The following is a 20,237-nucleotide window of genomic DNA, read 5'->3' on the forward strand; positions in this document are numbered from 1 at the left end:
CTTGGGGACAGGAATTACTTCTTCTATGTACCAGGAATGTGCCTAAAGGACACATACTTAAATGTGACTGTTTTCTGCAGGACTCCGAGGAAATCCCAGAAACAGCATGGGTGGTAGAAGCACACTAGCTTGGGAGACAGGAGACCAGCGAGGGCTCTAGTCCCAGCACTGTCGTGCTTTGTAACTATGGGGAAAACGTTTAAGGAAGCAAGAGGCCCACACAGGAATGAAGAGCTATTCAGTCTCCCTTGCCTGTAGTGGCCTCTCAGTCCAGCTTATCAACTCATGGCTAGCCCTCCCCCACCCATTATGCCAGGGAATCTAGGAAGTCTCCCTGGTCAAGAAACAGGAACTACGAACAAGATGACAGATTTTCTGAAGCTAAGTGATTATTTGTGGCAGGCAGGCGGCCCTTCCACCTGCACAAAAACGGCTCACCATTCCTGCAGCTCAGGGGAAGGGACCAATCCTGCTGACTCCTTGGAGGAGCCTTCCACCCGTCCCTGCCACCAATTGCTGTCATCCTTGTTGATGATCTGGATAATGTCTCCAGTAGCAAACTTCAGTCCCGCCTCCTTGCAAGGGATCAGATTGTCCTTTTTGGGATCATAGTCAAACTGCGCTCTCATGAACATCTAAAAAGAAGGCAAAAGGAACTGCAGGTTCCAGCTTCGAAAGAAGCACCAGCATCAGAGCATGTAAGTACAAGGTCCTGCTGTAAACAAATAGGGTCAGGATGGAATGAACAACAGGGGGGCAAGAATGGTGGGGGAGCACCCAAGAAAGAAAGTGGAACGCTGAAGTGATTGTGTTTGCAGAGGGGTCAGAACGAATCCCTTTAACAAGAAGGCATGGAAGGCTGATCACGGTGGCTCATGCCTGTAATCCCAGCACTTTGGGAGGCTGAGGCAGGTGGATCACATGAGGTCAGGAGTTTGAGAGCGGCCTGGCCGATATGGTGAAACCCTATCTCTACTAAAAATACAAAAACTAGCCAGGCGTGGTAGTGTGCACCTGTAGTCCCAGCTACTCAGGAGGCTGAGGCAGGAGAATCACTTGAACCTGGGAGACGGAGGTTGCACTGAGTCGAGGTTGTACCACTGCACTCCAGTCTCAGTGACAGAGTCAGACTCTGTCTCAAAAAAAAAAAAAAAAAAAAAAAAAAAGGAGAGAAGTCATGTGATGCCTTTCTACAGTTACCGCCAGACCTGAGTCATCTGTCTCTGAGATGTATGTTTCCTTGAACAACTGTTTTCACAATTGAAAATATGGACACTCATATATCTATCAAATAATTTGAATTTATTATTGAAAATTCCCCTCTCCTGCTCCCAAACACACACCCACCCCTACCTGATTACTTCATTGGCAAATTTTCCAGACATCATTTGAAGAAAGAAGGCCAATCTCATACAAAAACAGATTATAGATAATGATGACACTTCCCAACTGATTTTAATAGTCTAACATAAGCATGATAACCAAATCTGACAAGAATCTTACAATTTCTCTCTGCAACAGAGATGTAAAAATCCTAAACAAAATATTAGCAAGTCAAATTCAGTTATGTACAAAAAGTATAATAAATCACAACGAAACAGGATCTAGTTCAGCAATATAAGAAGGTTTACTATCTGAAGGGCAATAAATTCACCACATTAACATAAAAGTGGAGAAAGATCATATGATCCCCTCAATAGATGCAGAAAAAGCATGTGATAACATTCAAAACCCATTCAAGATTAAAATTCTTAGCAAACTGGGACAGAAGGGAGCTTCTTTACTGTGAGAAAGAATACCTACAAAAACCCTACAGCCAATGTTATACTTCTCAGTGAAAGATTAAGCCTTCCCCCTTTTTTTAGCTGAGACAGGTCTTGCTATGTTACCCAGGTTGGTCTCAAACTCCTGGGCTCAAGCGATCCACCCACCTCGGCCTCCCAAAGTGCTGAGATTATAGGCGAGCCACCACACCCAGTCAGCTTTCCCTTTAAAATGGAAAAACAACAAAGATGTCTGCTATCATCACTTCCATTGGGATATTGTGAAGACGCCTCTTTTATCCAAATTGATATGTATGTTTGACATAGGAATAAAAAAACAGTCCAATGGAAAAGAATTAAGAGTTCCAAAACAGACCTGTAAATATTACTCATGACAAAAGTGATAGTGTACAGTAAATGATACTGGTTCAATTGGTATCCATATGGAAAAACTAAAGTCCTGACCTCTTGCCTTACAATATACACAACTATCAATCCCAGATGGGTTGTGGATCCAAATATGAAAAATCAAACAAGTAAGCACTTACAGGAAAACACAGGAGAATATCTTCTTGACCTTGTGGTAAGCAAAAAATTTTAAAAAGACATAAAAAGTGCTAATCAGAGAAAAAGTGGTAGATTGGATTTCATTACAATTAAGAGTTTCTATTCATTAACAGGATCCATGAAGAAAATAAGCCACAGAAGAAGAGAACATACTTTGGATGTATATGATAATAAGAGACAAAAGACTCTTATCCAGAATATATGAAGAACTCCTACAAATCAGTGAGAAACGCTTTGAATTGGTACCTTACAAAAGAAGATATCTAAGTGGAAAAACATATAAAAAGTAGTTTACCTTCATATGTTATTAGAGAAACATAAATTAGAATCACAATGTGATGCCACCATCAGAATGGCCAAAGTGCAGAAACACAAAAACCAAAAAACAAATCAGACAATGCTAAATATCAGTGAGAATACAGAACAACTAGAACAGTCATACTGTGCAGTTGGGGATGTAACATGGTTCAGCTACTTTGGAATACTATTTGGCAATATCACCTAAAGATGAAGACGCACATATCCTACAACCGGGCAATTCTACTCTCAAAAGAAAGGCATAGATGTATGCACCAAACACATGAACAAAAATCATATGATTTTTTTCCATTTTTCTATTAATGTGGTGAATTTATTGGTCTTCAGGCAGTAAATCTTCTCCTATTGCTCAACTAGTTCCTGTTTGGTTAATGGCAGCACTATGTAAGACCAAAAAAGCTGACAGAATAAATTGTAGCATGCTCATACAATGAATGAATGAGAATGAAGCAATATAGATGATTCCCATAAACATAATCCTGAGTGAATAAAATGAGACACCAAAGAATTCATACTGTATAATTCAATGTTAATACATTTCAAAAAGGGGCAAAACTCATCCCTGCCATTAGAAGTCAGGGTTATTGTGGGCCTTCAGGAGACATGCATGGGGGTTCTGTCTCTGGATCTGGTTGCTGGTTGCATGGGTGTATTCAGTTTGTGAAAATTCATCCAGTTTTATAATTGTGATTTATGCCCCTTGTTGAATATATGCCCACATACGCCAAAACTTCAATTTAAAAGTTGACTTAAGAAAATTATACACTTGCCATGGCCCTGTCCTCTACTGGCTGATGAGCTGTTCTAGCACAGTGCTTTGTACCTGGTAGACCCTCAATAAATTCTGAATAAGTGCTCACCAGAGTCTATCTTTTCTTTCTTTCTTTACTTTGCCGCTGTCAATCATGGGGCTTTATTGTTACTATTTTAAAAATTATTTGCCAATTTGCTTGGTGAAAATTGGTGTCTCATGCATATTTTAATTTGCATTTCTCTGATGATGGTTAAGATAAAATAGTTTTTCATATGCTCAATGCTCATTTGTAGTTTTCCTCCTGTGAATGAGCTCTTCATTCTCTTTACCCCTTTTCCTCTTGGAGTTGTATTGATTCCTTACCATCTGTAGAATAAGATTACTCTCTTCCTTCCTATCTGACCACTAGCAGCAAAGACTCATTCATTCTCTGCTACTGTCTTCACTGTTCTCCCTTGAGGAAGGGGGAATAGGCTCCTGTATTTATACCAGGCAGGCTATAATGGAACCCTGAGCTATTTAGAACTTAAAGTTAGACTTGCATCCCTTATAATCAAATCTTAAAGAATACAAGACAACATGGGCCAACTTCTGCCATCATGACAACAGAGAAAATGGTGCCACCCACCTGTAGTGCAGGAAGACGGCTTTGCTGGCTGGGAATTACTTTTAATGAGATCATTCCTTTGGTTTCTTTCTATTAAACAAAAAGTCAAAAAATTGTACAGAAAACTAAGTTTAATAATTTGAGGTTTCATAAAGTCATTTTCCCCCTCAAAGTCCCAGGATTTTTTCTCCAACAACCATCTTTACATTTTGAGATTTTGTAGGACAATTCCTCCTTTAATACAAAAGTGTCATGTGCCCCATAGACCAGCATAACAATATGAAGACATACAAAGAGTAACAAAGAAAAGCTAAGTAAGGCTTTTGTGAGCCGAGCGTGGTGGCTCACGCCTGTTGTAATCTCAGCTCTTTTGGGGGCTGAGATGGGCAGATCACCTGAGGTCAGGGTGAAACCACATCTCTACTAAAAATACAAAAATTAGCCAGGTGTGATGGTGGGTACCTGTAATCCTAGCTAAATTGGGAGGTTGAGGCAGGACAATCACTTGAATCCAGGAGGCAGAGGTTGCAGTGAGCTGAGATTGCATCATTGCACTCCAGCCTGGGTGACAGAGCAAGACTCCTTCTCAAAAAAAAAAAAAAAAGACTTTTCCTCCCCACTCTTGACTCCAAAAAGTCTCCAAGAAGTTCCTAAAAATGAACTGTGGCGCATATATATCCATGCCTTTCGCCATACCAATAAAAGCATTACAAATATTTATATACATTATACATACATATACATTTTTTAAACAAAAATCGGATTCTACTATATGCATTATAACTTGCTTTACTTTATTTAGCATTACTTCATGGAATATTGGATTGATGCTCCAGGTTATTTGTTCTGCTTCAGAATTTTACTAAATAGAGGCAGAAAATTATCATTCTTACACAGAATAAAGGCAAGAAGGGAAAAGAGCCCCCTCAATAAGGTACAAATAGTTTGACAGAAAGATGAAGTCAATGATAGCAATGCGGATCAACACTCATGGAGACAATGGAAGCTCTTCATCTAGCATAGAAAATACCCACCATAGCCTTCTGCAGCTGATCCACTGAATGATTAGTTACATTTGTGCCATTGATTTCTAGGATCTCATCCCCCACGTGAAGGGAGCCTGCCATGAAATGAAAAATCAATCCACAAAAGAATAAAAGTTTTCAAACAGGAGCTGTCAATGTAACTTAAGATACTATAGAAGAGAAACCAGGATTTAGAGCATGTTATAAAACAGTTTGTGTAAAATTCTCAGGATTGGAAACATTCCACCATGAGAGATGGGAATGCCCTTTTGAATCCCCCAGGGGCTGCTGCATCAAGGCAAGCACTTGACGGCTCAAGATGGTCTCATCCTCCTTGGCCTCAGTAGTCCAACAGCACAATAAAACACCTTGTCCTCAAATTCCTGGAACTAGCGTGGCTACTGACTCCAGACTACGACACAGATACTACAAAGAATAACAAAGCAAGAGCTCAGTACTCAGTCACCAGCAAGCTCCGTGTTGCTCTGTCGTTTAGCTCAAACCCCAAAATGCTACCAAATGGTATTGCTGTACTTTCCAAGTCTAATGCAATGGGTGGCATGTGGCAATTGCTCAAATATTAACTTACTAGAAAAATATTGGTATAAATGGGTGTGAAAGAAGACTCAGAGATCGAGAGAGATGGTGGCACTGGGCAATTCACACAGAGATCTTATCATGTAGTGATTCCACAGAGCCAGTTATTGAGCCACAAAAAGTCTCTTGGCATACTCACAAAAATGCTACCAGTTTGGAGGATTATAAACTTCATGCCCCACACCACTGAACAGGGAGTAAATGATTAATCCCTGAATAACACCCCGCCAGAGATCCCACAGAGTACCTTGCCTATGGATCATGCCGCCATGAAGAATTCTGGCCACCGTACAGGACTGCTTTTCATTCAGCTTTAGAGTGATTCCCTGAAATAAAGGTAATGGCACGATAAGCTTTGTTTTAAGCCTTTTCTGAGGTTATTTTAGAAAGAACTTATGGCAATTTCTCAGGAAAAGTATTTTCCATTTATACCCAGGATAGTCCTCAACTAGAACAGGCACGAGGCCTGCTTTGAGGAGGGACTTGAGGTGGGAATGAAGAGACAGTACTGGAGTTGGCCAATTCCGTAACTCCATGAGCAGCCTTCTGCATTGACTCTTCTGGCCCAGGGACTCATGCGGCAGAGAATAAGTGGTGGCGACAATATGATGAGTGATTACCATGGGCTCTTCTGTGACCTTCTCAAACTGTATGAGTCGCACTTTCCGTACCTCCTGCCCCTTGACCTGGGCAGGGCTACCTGGGGCAGGAGACCCGTTGGTGTACATGTCCTCGGTCACAGTATTCAATGGATGCGATACAGCCTGTCAAGTCAAAACAACAGAGCAATGTATGAAATCAGGAACAAGGCCCACAGTCAGTCCATAATCTGCAATTCTAACATTCAAGAGGTTTTGAAAACTTATTTCATAAGTTAGGCCTCATTCTCATTTGAACTGACATGAAGCTGTTTGTAAGTTTTATTTCTCCAATTTAATAGAGATGTTAGCCAAGTGTGGTGGCGTGCACCTGTAGTCCCAGGGCAACAGAGGGAGACCCTGTCTCTCTAAAAAGAAACAAAACAGACATGTGTATCTAGGTTGCTGCAGAGATATTAATGTGCCTTGATTTACATGGTGCTTCCCTGGATACTGTTTGGGGTATTACATAATATATAACAAAATTAGAAAGATTCTGAATCCTGCAGTTCCTCAGGCTCCAAGAGATTCTGCATTTTCCCTTCTGTTCTTTATTTCCTTGAACAACCTGATGTTCTCAGTCACACAGCAGTAAAGGTAATTCAGGTTAGCATCAGTGTCTCACGGATCATTTCTTAGGCTACAAAGAAGCACTTCTACCTGCAGAATTAGGTGCTTAGGACTGGGCCCTGAACCACGGTGATCATAATAACACATTGCCACTGTGACTCCTTCCCCTAATCTCAAAGACAGCAAAGCTAAGTAAGTTACTCTATGAGGCAGCAAGAACTCTTATTATAAATCTAAAGTAATTTAAGGCACTGTGATAAGAAGAAAGACAAAAGACCAATGTAACCCACACATTTATAGTCAGGTGACACTGTAGTGCAGCGGGGAAAAATGGTCTGTGTAATAAATGGTGCTTATATACGTCATAAAAGGTCCCAAGTATAAAATGAAAACTAAAAGTAAGAAGTCTAGTCATCAAAAAACTCCACTGAGATAAGCCAACAATTGACTTGATCAAACTAAAACCTTCTCATCAAAAGATACATAAGAAACTAGACAGGTATGACACAGACTGAGAAGAAAAATTTATAATATTTATATCTGACAAAGGATTTGTATCCAGAACATATAAAGAAGTCTTACAATTTAATAACAGGATGAAAAGAACCATAAAGAAATATTGAACTCTAGCCAACGATATGCATGCTAAAGCTTTCAGGGACAAAGTGCTCTAATATCTGAAACTTATTTTGAAATACCAGAAAAAAAGGTGGATAGATGGTCAGTTTTTGGTTAGAAATGTGATACAGCAAACATAGTGACATGTTAATTGTAGAATCTAGGAGATGTTGCTATAAAATTCTTTCATCTTTTTGGTAAGTTTGAAATTTTTCAAAGAAGATATTGGAAAGAAATCATATTGAGTGAAAAGCCAAGCCATAGGCCAGGCTCGGTGGCTCACGTCCGTAATCCCAGCACTTTGGGAGGTCAGGAGTTCAAGACCAGACTGGCCAACATGGTGAAACCCCATCTCTACTAAAAAATATAAAAATTAGCTGGGCATGGTGGCTTGTGCCTGTAATCCCAGCTACTTGGGACGCTGAGGTAGGAGAATTACTTGAACTGGGACCTGGGATGCAGAGATTGCAGTGAGCCGAGATCACGCCACTGCACTCCAGTCTGGGCTACAGAGCAAGACTCCATCTCAAAAAAGAAAAAATGGCAAGCTATAGGGTGGGGAACTGGACTCTGATACTCACAACCCTGCCATTCTAAGAGCAGCCAGTCCCCTTTTAAAAATATTATAAAATTTAATTTTTGAACCATTCAGAGTCATCTGAAGACGTCATTCTCCTTTACTCATAAATGTCTCTATATGTTAGGAACGAGCATTTTCAAAACTGAAAATCAAACATTAACACAACATTGTCATCTGGTCCTCAGTTCATATTTAAATTTTGCCAACCATTTCAAGAATGTCCTTTATAGCTATATATTTCTTCCCCAGACCAGAATCCAATCTAGGACTTTTTGGTCCCAGAATCCAATCATGCATTTTTCATATTTCCTTAGTCTTCCTTAATTTGGAAAAGTTCCCCAGCGTTTCTTCGAAGAATACACACCTGATGTTGTTGTAGCTGTCTCTCAGTTTGGGTTTATCTGATGTTTTTTTCAAGATAAGATTGGGATTTTGCATTTTTTCGCAGGAATTCCAGGAAAGCAGTGGTGTGCCCTTCCCAGAACAACACTATTCTTAAAAGCCTGAACCTGTAAATACCCCAAAAGTCCATCAACACTTGATACCCCACATCAATGGGGATGAATGGCTACTGCTACACCACCACAGGTGATCACTTTCTTCTCCTTAAAATGCTCCTTCTCAGTTTCCTTTGCTGGTTTTTCTTCATCTTACTGATCTGTTAATGTCAAAGAAGCCCAGGGCCTGGGTAAGAGCAATCACAATGGGGAAAACCTCTGGAAACCTCTGAAAATACTCCCTGCCCACCCCAGATATTAAATAAAAAATAATAAAGCTACCTGAAGTGGGCTTATGTAAGGGCCTGCTGAAAATAGAGGGCAGCTGCATTCCAGCCACAGCCAGAGGTGACCCTCAAAGACAGTAAGGAGGGAAGAACTTCCCAAAAGGCAGAGCTGTGAGGAGTGTGCCATTCACTGTGTGGGGAAGCAGAAGTGTCTCTGGATGGGAATACATGTATTCTTGAGCAGTGTCCACTGGCCTACCCAAGGCCTAGAAAAGGACTCAAGGATGAGAGACAAGGAATTCTGAAGTAGAGGCTTACATCGTTTCTAAGGGACTCTGATTTTGAGTAGAAACTCTGAAAAGATGGTGAGGTTTAGGCCAGGTGCAGTGGCTCACCTCGGCCCAGGCTCAAATAGCCGGGCGTGGTGGCATGCACCTGTAGTCCTAGCTACTTGGGAAGCTGAGGCAGGAGGATTGCTTGTGCCCAGGAGGTCCAGGCTGCAGCGAGCTGTGATTGTGCCATGGGACTCCAGCCTGGGTGACAGTGAGACCCTGTCTCAAAAAATATAAAATAAAATAAAATAAATGAAAATCCATAAACTATGTCTGGGAGGAAGCATAAGAAATCCTAGCACTTGGGGAGGCCAAGGTGGGAAGATCGCTTAAGCACAGGAGTTTGAGGCCAGCCTGGGCAACATGGTGAAACTCCTGCCTCTGTAAGAGATTTTACAATTAGCTAAGTGTGGTGGTGCATGCCTGTGTTCCCAGCTACTCAGGAGGCTGAGGCAGGAGGACTGCCTGAGCTCAGGAGTTGGAGGCTGCAGTGAGTCATGATGGCACCACTACACTCCAACCTGGGCAACAGAGGAAGACCCTGTCTCAGAAAAAAAAAAAAAAAGATGGTGAGGCTTGAAGTAGTGTTTGTTATCAGGTGACCTCAAATGAGGGAAGTATTGAGAAAGGGAAACTGCCTTGTCTAGCAACAAGAACGTCAAAAAAACTCACATGACACCAAGTCATATGGCATTGCCGTTTTAACAAAATTGTCTAAGATGGGCTTATATTTAAAAAATTGACTTATGATACCTGGGATATACCACTTAGGCATGCAAAGGAGGTTCTGAGGGTAATCTTGAAGATTTGTTGTTAAGCAAAAAAATAATAATAATGTGATGAAGGGTATACTAGTTTAATCATAAACGGTGAAAGAATGATTATATTCATATTTGCTTAAAAATCCATAAAGTAGCCAGGCGCAGTGGCTCATACCTGTAATCCCAGCACTTTGGGAGGGTAAGGTGGGAGGATCAATTGAGTCCAGGAGTTCGAGACATGGCTAAGCGACATAGTAAAACCCTGTCTCTACAAAATATAAAAAAAATAGCCGGGCATGGTGGCATGCACCTGTAGTCCTAGCTACTTGGGAAGCTGAGGCAGGAGGATTGCTTGTGCCTAGGAGGTCCAGGCTGCAGTGAGCTATGATTGCGCCATGGGACTCCAGCCTGGGTGACAGTGAGACCCTGTCTCAAAAAAAAAATAAATAAAATAAAATAAATGAAAATCCATAAACTATGTCTGGGAGGAGGCATAAGAAACAGTGGTTGCTTCTAGAGAGAGGAGCTGGGAGGTTATAAGACGGGGTGAGAAGAAAATTATTTTCACTGTATATCAAGTTATACCTTTCAAATTATGTATTATATGCTTGCATTACTTTAATAAAAGGAATTAGTAAAAGAATTTTCCTAAGTAATTGTGACTTGGGTTTAAGTACTTGTGTGGATGTTCTCCTGCCTCAACCTTGACCCTGCTTAAGTGAGAGTAAAGAGGAGGAGGAAAATAGAAGCCCATAAAATGTCATCAGGGTTGAAGGATTTCTTTTCTTTTTCTTTTCTTTTATTTTTTGAGAAAGTCTCACTCCGTCACCCAGGCTGGAGTGCAGTGGCATGGTCTCAGCTCACTGAAACCTCTGCCTGCCAGGTTCAAACAATTCTCCTGCCTTGGCCTCTGGAGTAGCTGTACCACTACGCCTGGCTAATTTCTGTATTTTTAGTAGAGATGGGGGTTTCCACCATGTTGGCTAGGCTGGTCACGAACTCCCGACCTCAGGTGATCTGCGTGTCTCGGCCTCCCAAAGTGCTGGGATGACAGGCATGAGCCACCGTGCCTGGCCAGGATTTCAATAACTTTCTAGAAGATGGAAAGCAGATGGAGGAATGATCATTGACCAAGGAGAGTTGAGACAGCTAGAACCTAGAATGTGCACACAGGAGGCAGCAGCCAAGGAGATAACTGTGGCCCTCTGCAGAAAACAACAGATTCAGGGCTCAGAAACCCCCAAAATAAGTGACGCTTGTGGTTCTTGTCTCATTGGCCAGAACTGTGGAACATAGCCGTCCCAAGCTAAGAAAGAGGCTGGGAAGATAATAATTTAGTTAAGCCTCTTGACATCTCAAACAAAATCAGGGATCTGTAAGGGAGAAGTGGGATGCTGGGTTAGCAACCAGTTATAATAATACCAAAACCACTTATTGATTTTCACTTTTTAGAACTCACTTAGAAACAAATCATGAAACAATTAAGTAACAGATTGTAAATGTCAGCACCCTGACAATATTAAGGTACACATCTACATGATAGGAAGCTGGCAGGTAAAAAGGGAAGAAAAAATGAAGGGAAGGGGCCTGTAATCTTGGTCCATTACAAAGTGGGGAGTCAAGAGGTACGATTTGCATAAATGAAGGAATGACTGCATAATTTAAAGTTCCAAGTCAGGTGTGTTGGTATGTGCCTGTAGTCCTAGCTGCTCATAAGGCTGAGGCAAGAGGATCGTTTGAGCCCAGGAGGTCAAGGCTGCAGTGAGCTATGATAGCACTACTGCACTGGAGCCTGGGAAACAGAGCCAGACCCTATCTCTAGAAAAAGAAAAGAAAAAGAAAAAGCTCCAAGAGTAACCACCAAAGCGGAATTTGCAAACTATTTTATTTCAACCACATGTCTCTGTTTTGTTTATTAAAAATCAGGGGACTCCAATTTCTTTCTAAAGTATCTCTCCAGGTGGCCCCAGCTCTCACATTCCCTACTGCTGCCTCACCCAGAAGCCAGTGTTGGCTACTGATCACCCTGTACCTGGGGCATTACCTTTCTTACACACAAGTGCTTTCACTCATTTGGTCCATGTAGGTTACACTAAAAGCACCTCTAGATGACTTGACCTTTTAAAAATCATATACAGGCTGGGCGCGGTGGCTCACGTCTGTAATCCCAGCACTTTGGGAGGCCAAGGTGGGCGGATCACGAGGTCAGGATATCGAGACCATGCTGGGTAACACGGTGAAACCCTGTCTCTATTAAAAATACAAAAAATTAGCTGGGCGTGGTAGCATGTGCCTGTAGTCCCAGCTACTCGGGAGGCTGAGGCAAGAGAATGGCTTGAAGCTGGGAGGTGGTGCTTGCAGTGAGCCGAGATTGCACCACTGCACTCCAGCCTGGGCGACAGAGTGAGACTTCATCTCAAAAAAAAAAAAAAAATCATATACATGATGGAAAGGCACAGGCCCATGAAAAACTAAAATAAATTTGGAGAAGACGACAGTAGGAAGACTCAGTCTGCACAGTTTCAAAACTTACTGTAGTATAGTTTCAGTATAGACTATGTGGTATAGACACACAAATCAATGGAAAAGGATAGAGAACCCAGAACAGATCCACAGAGATATCCCCAGTTGATTTTTAACAAAGATGCAAAAGCAACTCAGTGGGGTTGCAGTAATTGGAAACTCATCAGCAAAAAGGGAAATTCTGACCTGAACCTTACCTTCTAAAATGGATATGGACTTACATGTAAAGTGTAAAACTAGAAAACATTTTTGAAAAAAAATAGAAGAAACTTGTCAGGATCTAGAGCTACGCAAAAAGTTCTTATACATGACAGCAAAAGCAGGATCCATAAAAGGAAAAATTAGTAAATTAAACCTCATCAAAATGAAAAACTCTTGTTCTGTGAAAACCCATGTGAAGATGATGAAAATACAAGCTACAGACTGGGAGAAAACATTTACAAACACATATCCAATAAAAGACTGGTATGTAAAATATAAAAAGAGAGTGCTCAATACTCAACAGTAAAAACAAACAATTTAATTAGAAAATGGGCAAAAAACATGAACAGATATTTCACCAAAGAGGATATATAAAGATGGCAAATGAGGATGTAAAAAGATGTTCAACCATCATTCTCAGCAAACTGACACAAGAACAGAAAATCAAACACCGCATGGTATCACTCATAGGCGGGTGTTAAACAATTGGAACATGTGGACACAGGGAGGGGAGCATCACACATTGCGGTCATTTGGGGGGGACTAGAGGAGGAACAGTAGGGGGTGAGGAGGGACAGTGGGGGTGGGGAAGGTGGGGAGGGATAACGTGGAGAGAAATACCAGATATAGGTGATGGGGGAAGGAAGGCAGCACACCACCTTGCCACGTATGTACCTATGCAACAATCCTGCATGATCTGCACATGTACCCCGGAACCTAAAGTACAATTAAAAAAAAAGATGTTCAACATTATTAGACATCAGGGAGAAATGAAAATTAAAACAACAATGATATATCACTACATATCTATCAGAATAGCTGAAATAAAAAATAGTGACAATACTCACAACTGGTGAAGTGAGGGGAAATTGGGTGTCTCATACATTGCTAGTGGAAATGTAAATGATATGGCTTCCTTAGAAAATAGTTGAACACTTTATTAAAAAATCAAACACACAAATACCATACAACCTAGGAATTCCACTCCTGGGTATTCACCTATAGAAATGGAAATTTATGTTCACTCAGGCCAGGTGCAGTGGCTCACGCCTGTAATCCCAGCGCTTTGGGAGGCCGAGGCAGGGGGATCACAAGGTCAGGAGTTCGAGACAAGCTTGGCCAATATAGTGAAACCCTGTCTCTACTAAAAATACGAAAATTAGCCAGGCGTAGTGGTGGGCATTTGTAGTCCTAAGTACTCGGGAGGCTGAGGCAGGAGAATCACTTGAGCCCAGGAGGCAGAGGCTGCAGTAAGCCGAGATCACACCATTGCACTCCAGCCTGGGCGACGGATTGACACTCGTCTCAAAAAAAAAAAAAAAAAAAAGAAATTTATGTTCACTCAAAAGCCTATACATAAATGCTCATAACAGCTTTATTCATAACAGCCAAAACCTATAAAGAACCTAAATATAGGTGAACAGTTAAACACTTCTAAGCAATTAAAACGAAAAACACTATTGATACTAAACAACTTGGGATCCATCTCAAAGGCATTATCCTGAATGAAAGAAAGCTAATCTATCTCAAAACATCACACACTATATGATTCCACTTATATAACATTCCTGAAATGACAAAATAATAGAGACATTGAACAGAGTAGTGGCTGCCAGGGGTTGCGGGGATGGGGTGGGGAGGAGGACAAGTGTGACTATAAAGTGACAGCAGGAGGGCTTTGTGGTGATGGAGCAGTTCTGAATCTTCATTGTGGTGGTGGCTGGGGGAATTCTTTTTTTTTTTTTTTTTTGAGACAGAGTTTTGCTCTTGTTGCCCAGGCTGGAGTGCAACGGCATGATCTCAGCTCACTGCAATCTCCGCCTCCCAGGTTCAAGCGATTCTCCTGCCTCAGCCTCATGAGTAGCTGGGATTATAGGCATGCACCACCACTTCTGGCTAATTTTATATTTTTAGTAGAGATGGGGTTTCTCCATGTTGGTCTGGCTGGTCTCAAATTCCCAACCTCAGGTGATCTGCCCACCTTGGCCTCCCAAAGTGCTGGGATTACAGGTGTGAGCCACCGTGCCTGGCCAGCTAGAAGAATTTATACATGTACCAAATATTATAGAACGACAGTTAAATATCATACTGATGTCAATTTCATGGTTTTCATATTGTGTTATTATTGAACTCCTAGTAGAAAGAGTTTAACTTACTGCACAAAATAACTAGCAAAATGGCTGGCAAGCAATGCTTGTCTGTAACAAAAGAGCCATAACTTAGTACAGAAAATGGTTACAGACAACAGACCTTTGAGAAATATGCAGTATATATGATCAGATTTTAGACAATAAGATTCCCACTGATATTTTGGGATAGGAAAGTAAGAGGCCATGATACATGGTGACCAAACAGTTCCTCAATGCATCACCCATGATCCGGGACCACGTCATTGAAACTATGCTACAGATCTATTTAAAAGGCATAAAATCAAATACCTCTCTAATTAGATTCAAGAAAACTGGAGTAAAACCAGAATTCCTTTGCTCAAATTAACCATCTGTACTGTTGGTTTTTACCGTGTACATATATTATTGACTGAATGTAGAGAATGAGGAATTCAAGGACCACTGACTGAATGAAAAAGCAATGAGCTCAAATCTCAAAACTCAAATTTGTGGCCTCAAAGTATGGTATGAAAGAAAACTAAGGACTTTCCTTGACTATAACTTACAAAATCTCTTATTACTACTAATTGCAGGGCTGAGAAAGCTGAAAAGCCAAACTCAGAAACGACTTCTGTGAGTTTATCAGCAACTATCATTTGTGTGTGTCGGTGACTATAGTAATATACAGGTGACCATACAGTCTGAAAATATAGATCATATTATTTATCATATGCTGTAATGTACAATCAATGAACCATTTATGATGATTCCTCTGTGTTTCCAGGCTTGGTGGTCCCTGCAGAATGTTCTAAAGAATGATAGATTATAAAATCTTTGTCCCTAGAATACAAAATGATCTTTGAAATGAGTGAGAAATCTATGTGCAATATCACCATATGTTCATAGTGCACCTAGAAGAGGAAAAGAAACTTGCACCCTTATGTCATATTCTTCTTAATCAGCTTTATTACAGTAATTGCTTTTTAACATGTCAGCCTTTAAATTAAAGACTCAGCAAAGCTTCACAGAGGCAGAACACATTCCAGTCGGAAAAGTTCAAGAGTTGCTATCCCAAAGGTTGGTCTTTCAGATGTGCTTATCCATGAAGACATTCCTCTTTGCGATGACTAAGAGTCACTATCACGCTTACGCAGAAGTTGCAAATGATGACTAAGAAAAACGGAAACTTCCAACGTGGTAACTAAAGTACACACTTGCAACAGCAAGGTTTCCAAAAGCAAAGCACAGTTTTCTCCACCATGAAATTGTCCCTGAGCCACCCTGTCTTCATGAGACTCTCAGAAAAGGAGGGCCAGTTTCTCTCAACTAGCCCCCGTGTCTCCTAATTACCGACATATCATAGGAGAAAAGATATGCAGACATATACCTAAGTAATGCTGAACAAACAATAAAGGTCAAAGGTATTAGATTCTATTTCTCAGAGGTCACCTCACAACCTCCACATGATCCCCTCAAAGCAGCCACAATCATCTCTAGTAGATACAGGAGGTCACAGAGCTATGGCGAGCCAGCCCCCCACCAGTGACAAGGCAGGGCGGAAGCGAAACTGTTAAGGATGACTGCTGGGATTCAGGAGGAGCCAGGGAGTAAACACCCACCCACGACTGCATGTCTGGCCTTTGTTCTGCAGCCTCTGGCCTTTAATCAGACAAAGTGCTGGAGTGGCAATGCCTGCTGCTCTGAAAGCCCCTTCGGAGGAAACATCTGCAGCAGGGTTCAAAGGGCAGAGGCAGTTGCTCAAAGGAAGTTGGAGTTTAAAAAGAGATGAAAAACAAACGGCGGGGGTGGGCGGCAGCAGGGGTGAATAGAGCAGGGGCAACTGAAGTTGGCTTTCTAATCCAAACAATTAGATTAAGTGACAGTGAACATAGCATAGAGCAAACATTTGCTTAGCCTACTGTTAGGCTCTTTGCCAACTGCTCCCACGTGGAGACTTGGAAAGCCCAGTCCAAGAAAGCGAGAGGATGCCAAACAGCTGCCCAGCAAGCCCTGGCCCCAGGTGCCTACAAATTTTCTCTCTTTGCACAGGCAGTATCCTATTTCACTTTGGGAAAAAAACAAGAGAAACTGAGAAAGACAAGGGTATTCTGAAGTATTAGAAATAGATTAGCACTGTTTAACCACAAATGACAAGAACTAGGGAGACAGGAAGGCCTAAGAGCCAGGATTTTCTGGCAGGTACCTTCTTAAAATCATATATTAACACAGGTGCTTTGCTTCTCAGGCACTGAATCCATCTGAGAACACATACATCAACCTAAAGACCAAGTCTCTAGAGATCTCTTTCCAACGACCTTTATCTACCCAATGCCCTCAGTACACATGCAAAGGCTTTTGTTCCACTGGGAAAAACAACCAGAACAGGAAACTTAAGTAGCACTGTTTCACACAGAAGAAACACAGGGCTGCACATACTTGACGCTGAGTCCGCACACTGCCATAACTACAGCTGGAGCTGTGTGCAAGTAACAACGCTCGTTAAATCAAACGCTAACGCTCACCCCCATGCTGTGGTTAATATTTGACATGACATGGCTCAGAAACCTGTCTAAGCTTAAAGAACAGGTAAGTCTCAGACTCCCGAAGTTAAACTATAAGCATGGACTTTGGAGTTGGTGCGAGTTCAAGGAGAGAATGCAGGTGCTATGTCCCTCATAATGTACAGTGCAAGGGTACTAAGGAGTATCTGAGGACACACAGATATGAATCCAAGTTAACTCCATCAACAAAATACAGGAGAAGTGATGCCAGTTCAGGGGTGGGGCGGCCTATGATAACTACAGGGCTCTCAAGTTACCGTACCAAGGAGCCCCTGCCCACCCTTGACAGGACAGGACGCTTCCTCCAATCTCTATTCCCTTCTGCCACTTCACCTTACCGTTAGCTCAGGCACTTACTGCCCCAACATGATATTAAATAACGACTCATTTATTCTGCCCTCCCAATTGGAGTGTAAACCACAGAAGACCTTTCCCTTTGCATTCAGAAGGGTGAGAGCTAACTGATTCCACAACTTGGGCCATCCAAGCTCCTAGGAGCTAGAATACCTGAGAGGTATTCATCCAACAAAGGGCAGATATAGCTACTCAATACCCATCGGTTACACAGAATATTCAGAGATGATGACATGTGCTAAAGAGGAAAATAAAGCAGAAAAGGCCTCGCAAGGAAGATAACTTTTGCAGGAAAACCCATTATGTGTTTTGCTCATGTATATTTCTTCACATGAAAGGAAAAAAAAGAAAAGCAAGACTCTATGTTACAAAAGTTCCTCTTCCCCACCTCTGGCGTTACTTCCCCTACCCCAGGCAATTTGGGAAGTTTGGCTATTTAATCTTGCCTTTCTACACTCCACACCCAGAGTTCTTTTTTAGCAACACTGAAAGGTTAGAGGCAATTCACTGCTCAGGAGAAAAATCTCAGCATCAGCTAGTTTTGTCTCCCTTCCTGACACTATCTCAAGACATTTTTAATTGTCACAACTTAGCAGGGAGGTATTACTTTTTACAACAGAATCATCAGACGCAAAATGTTAACAGTGCTCAGGTTGGCAAACTCCGATTTAAGGTAATTGATCTTAATCTGAAATATCTGTTCCTGATATTCTATCATACTTCAATGTCCTGTCTAGGGAGAAAAAATGAGTTAGAAAAGAATACAATGTTCATGATGAAACTCAAATTTACTTAGCCACAATAAAAGCAGATTCTTTTTTTTTTTTTTGAGAGAGAGAGAGTCTGGCTCTGTTGCCAGGCTGGAGTGCAGTGGCATGATCTCGGCTCACTGCAACCTCCGCCCCCTGGGCTCAAGCGATTCTCCTACCTCAGCCTGCCGAGTACCTAGGACTACAGGAGCACGCCACCATACCCAGCTAATTTTTGTATTTTTAGTAGAGACAGGGTTTCACCATGTTAGCCAAGATGGTCTTGATCTCTTGACCTCGTGATCCACCTGCCTTGGCCTCCCAAAGTGCTAGGATTACAGGTGTAAGCCACTGCGCCCGGCCAAAAGCAGATTCTTATCTGCAAGGTATCCTAAGCCCTTTTAGTCTTAAAAAAAAAAAAGTCATGAAAGGCAATTGCAGCACTTTGGGAGGCCAAGGTAGGTGGATCACCTGAGATCAGGAGTTCGAGACCAGCGTGGCCAACATGACGAAAGCACGTTTCTACCAAAAATACAAAAATTAGCCAGGTGTGGTGGCGGGCGCCTGTAATCTCAGTTATCTGGGAGAATGAAGCAGGAGAACTGCTTGAACCTGGGAGGCCGAGGCTGCAGTGAGCCGAGACCACGCCATTGTACTCTAGCCTGGGTGACAGAGTGAGACTCTGTCACAGAAAAAAAAAAAAAAAAAAGAAGAAGAGGAAAAGAAAAAAGTCAGGAAGTGTTCCTGGAAGTGAAGGATAGGAGAGACGGACTAGCTGCACCACACACTGGGGAAACTGGGCAGAGGTCTAAATTTGAAAATTATGCTTTACTTTTTAGTATCAGTTCTGTCAAAAGCCTTGAACAGAAACACTTCCTTTGCAAATGAAACAGCAAGATCCAAGTCTGGAGCAAAAGTTCTTTCTCAGAAAAAATTAGAACTATTCAGGAGCAGAACTGATCATGCACACCAGAGACTCGACGTCTGCTGTCACAGAAGGTGCCACACTCGACATGCACCTCGGTGTCTGTGCACAGGCTGCTCCCTCTGCCCAGAGTGCCATTTGCCAGTTACATCCTAGGTACAGCAAAATACAAGACCCCATTGTGCTTGGTGCCCCTCACCGCTTCACAGCACTCCACACCTGCCTCCACCACATCACCGCCACCCTACTGTATTCGTTTCTGTGTCTGTGTCCTCCCTTATTTGCCTCTTAGTTCCAGCAATGGACAACACTGCACTATACTCAATGACCAGCTGCAGGGAATAATGCTGCATGTGATGGCCTAAGAACTAAGAAACAGGTTTTCTTAGTGGAAACTTGCCTGGAGCCTAACTTATCTCTTAGGTGTTTTTTGTTTGTTTGTTTGTTTTTTTGATGTGGGATATGCCCAAGTGAATTTTTGGGGATTCTCAACCTATTGCTTCAGATCCTGGGGAAAGTGTTACTTCAAATAGGCCTGAAGAGAAAGCAGTATCAGATTTTACAACTACTTTTTTTTTTTGAGATGGAATCTTGCTCTGTCACCCAGGCTGGAGTGCAGTGGTGTGATGTGGGCTCACTGCAACCTCCACCTCCTTGGTTCAAGCGATTCTCCTGCCTCAGCCTCCCGAGAGCTGAGATTACAGGCAGTCACCACCACGCCCCGCTAATTATTATATTGTTATATTTTTAGTACAGATGGGTTTAGTACAGATGTTGGTCAGGCTGGTCTCCAACTACTGACCTTGTGGTCTGCCCACCTCAGCCTCCCAAAGTGTTGGCATGAGCTACTGCACCCAGCTTACAACTACTTTTATGTGCATTAATGGATACTACTGTGAAGAACAAGAGCAGAGGCAGCTTATAAAATTAGTTTCTCCATTAACCTGCCTAGACAACATTGA

General features: G+C 42.0%; 1 protein-coding gene across 3 annotated transcripts in view; it reads right to left on the reverse strand.

Moving 5' to 3' along the window:
• Positions 1–20,237, reverse strand: part of MPP1 (membrane palmitoylated protein 1) — a 30,322-nt gene that overhangs the window by 7,197 nt on the left and 2,888 nt on the right. For 2 of the 3 annotated variants that reach the window (XM_032265183.1, XM_032265182.1), the window contains exons 2-6: positions 6,252–6,395; positions 5,879–5,957; positions 5,044–5,129; positions 4,031–4,099; positions 439–635 (exon numbers count right to left, since the gene is read on the reverse strand). In XM_032265183.1, the coding sequence (XP_032121074.1) occupies positions 439–635; positions 4,031–4,099; positions 5,044–5,129; positions 5,879–5,957; positions 6,252–6,395 (575 nt within the window). The remainder of the gene's footprint in view (positions 1–438; positions 636–4,030; positions 4,100–5,043; positions 5,130–5,878; positions 5,958–6,251; positions 6,396–20,237) is intronic. The other variant, XM_032265184.1, reaches the window with a different exon arrangement.

This window comes from Sapajus apella, unplaced genomic scaffold, assembly GCF_009761245.1.
Source record: "Sapajus apella isolate SASKATOON/1434 unplaced genomic scaffold, GSC_monkey_1.0 scaffold149, whole genome shotgun sequence".
Classification (NCBI taxonomy): domain Eukaryota; kingdom Metazoa; phylum Chordata; class Mammalia; order Primates; family Cebidae; genus Sapajus; species Sapajus apella.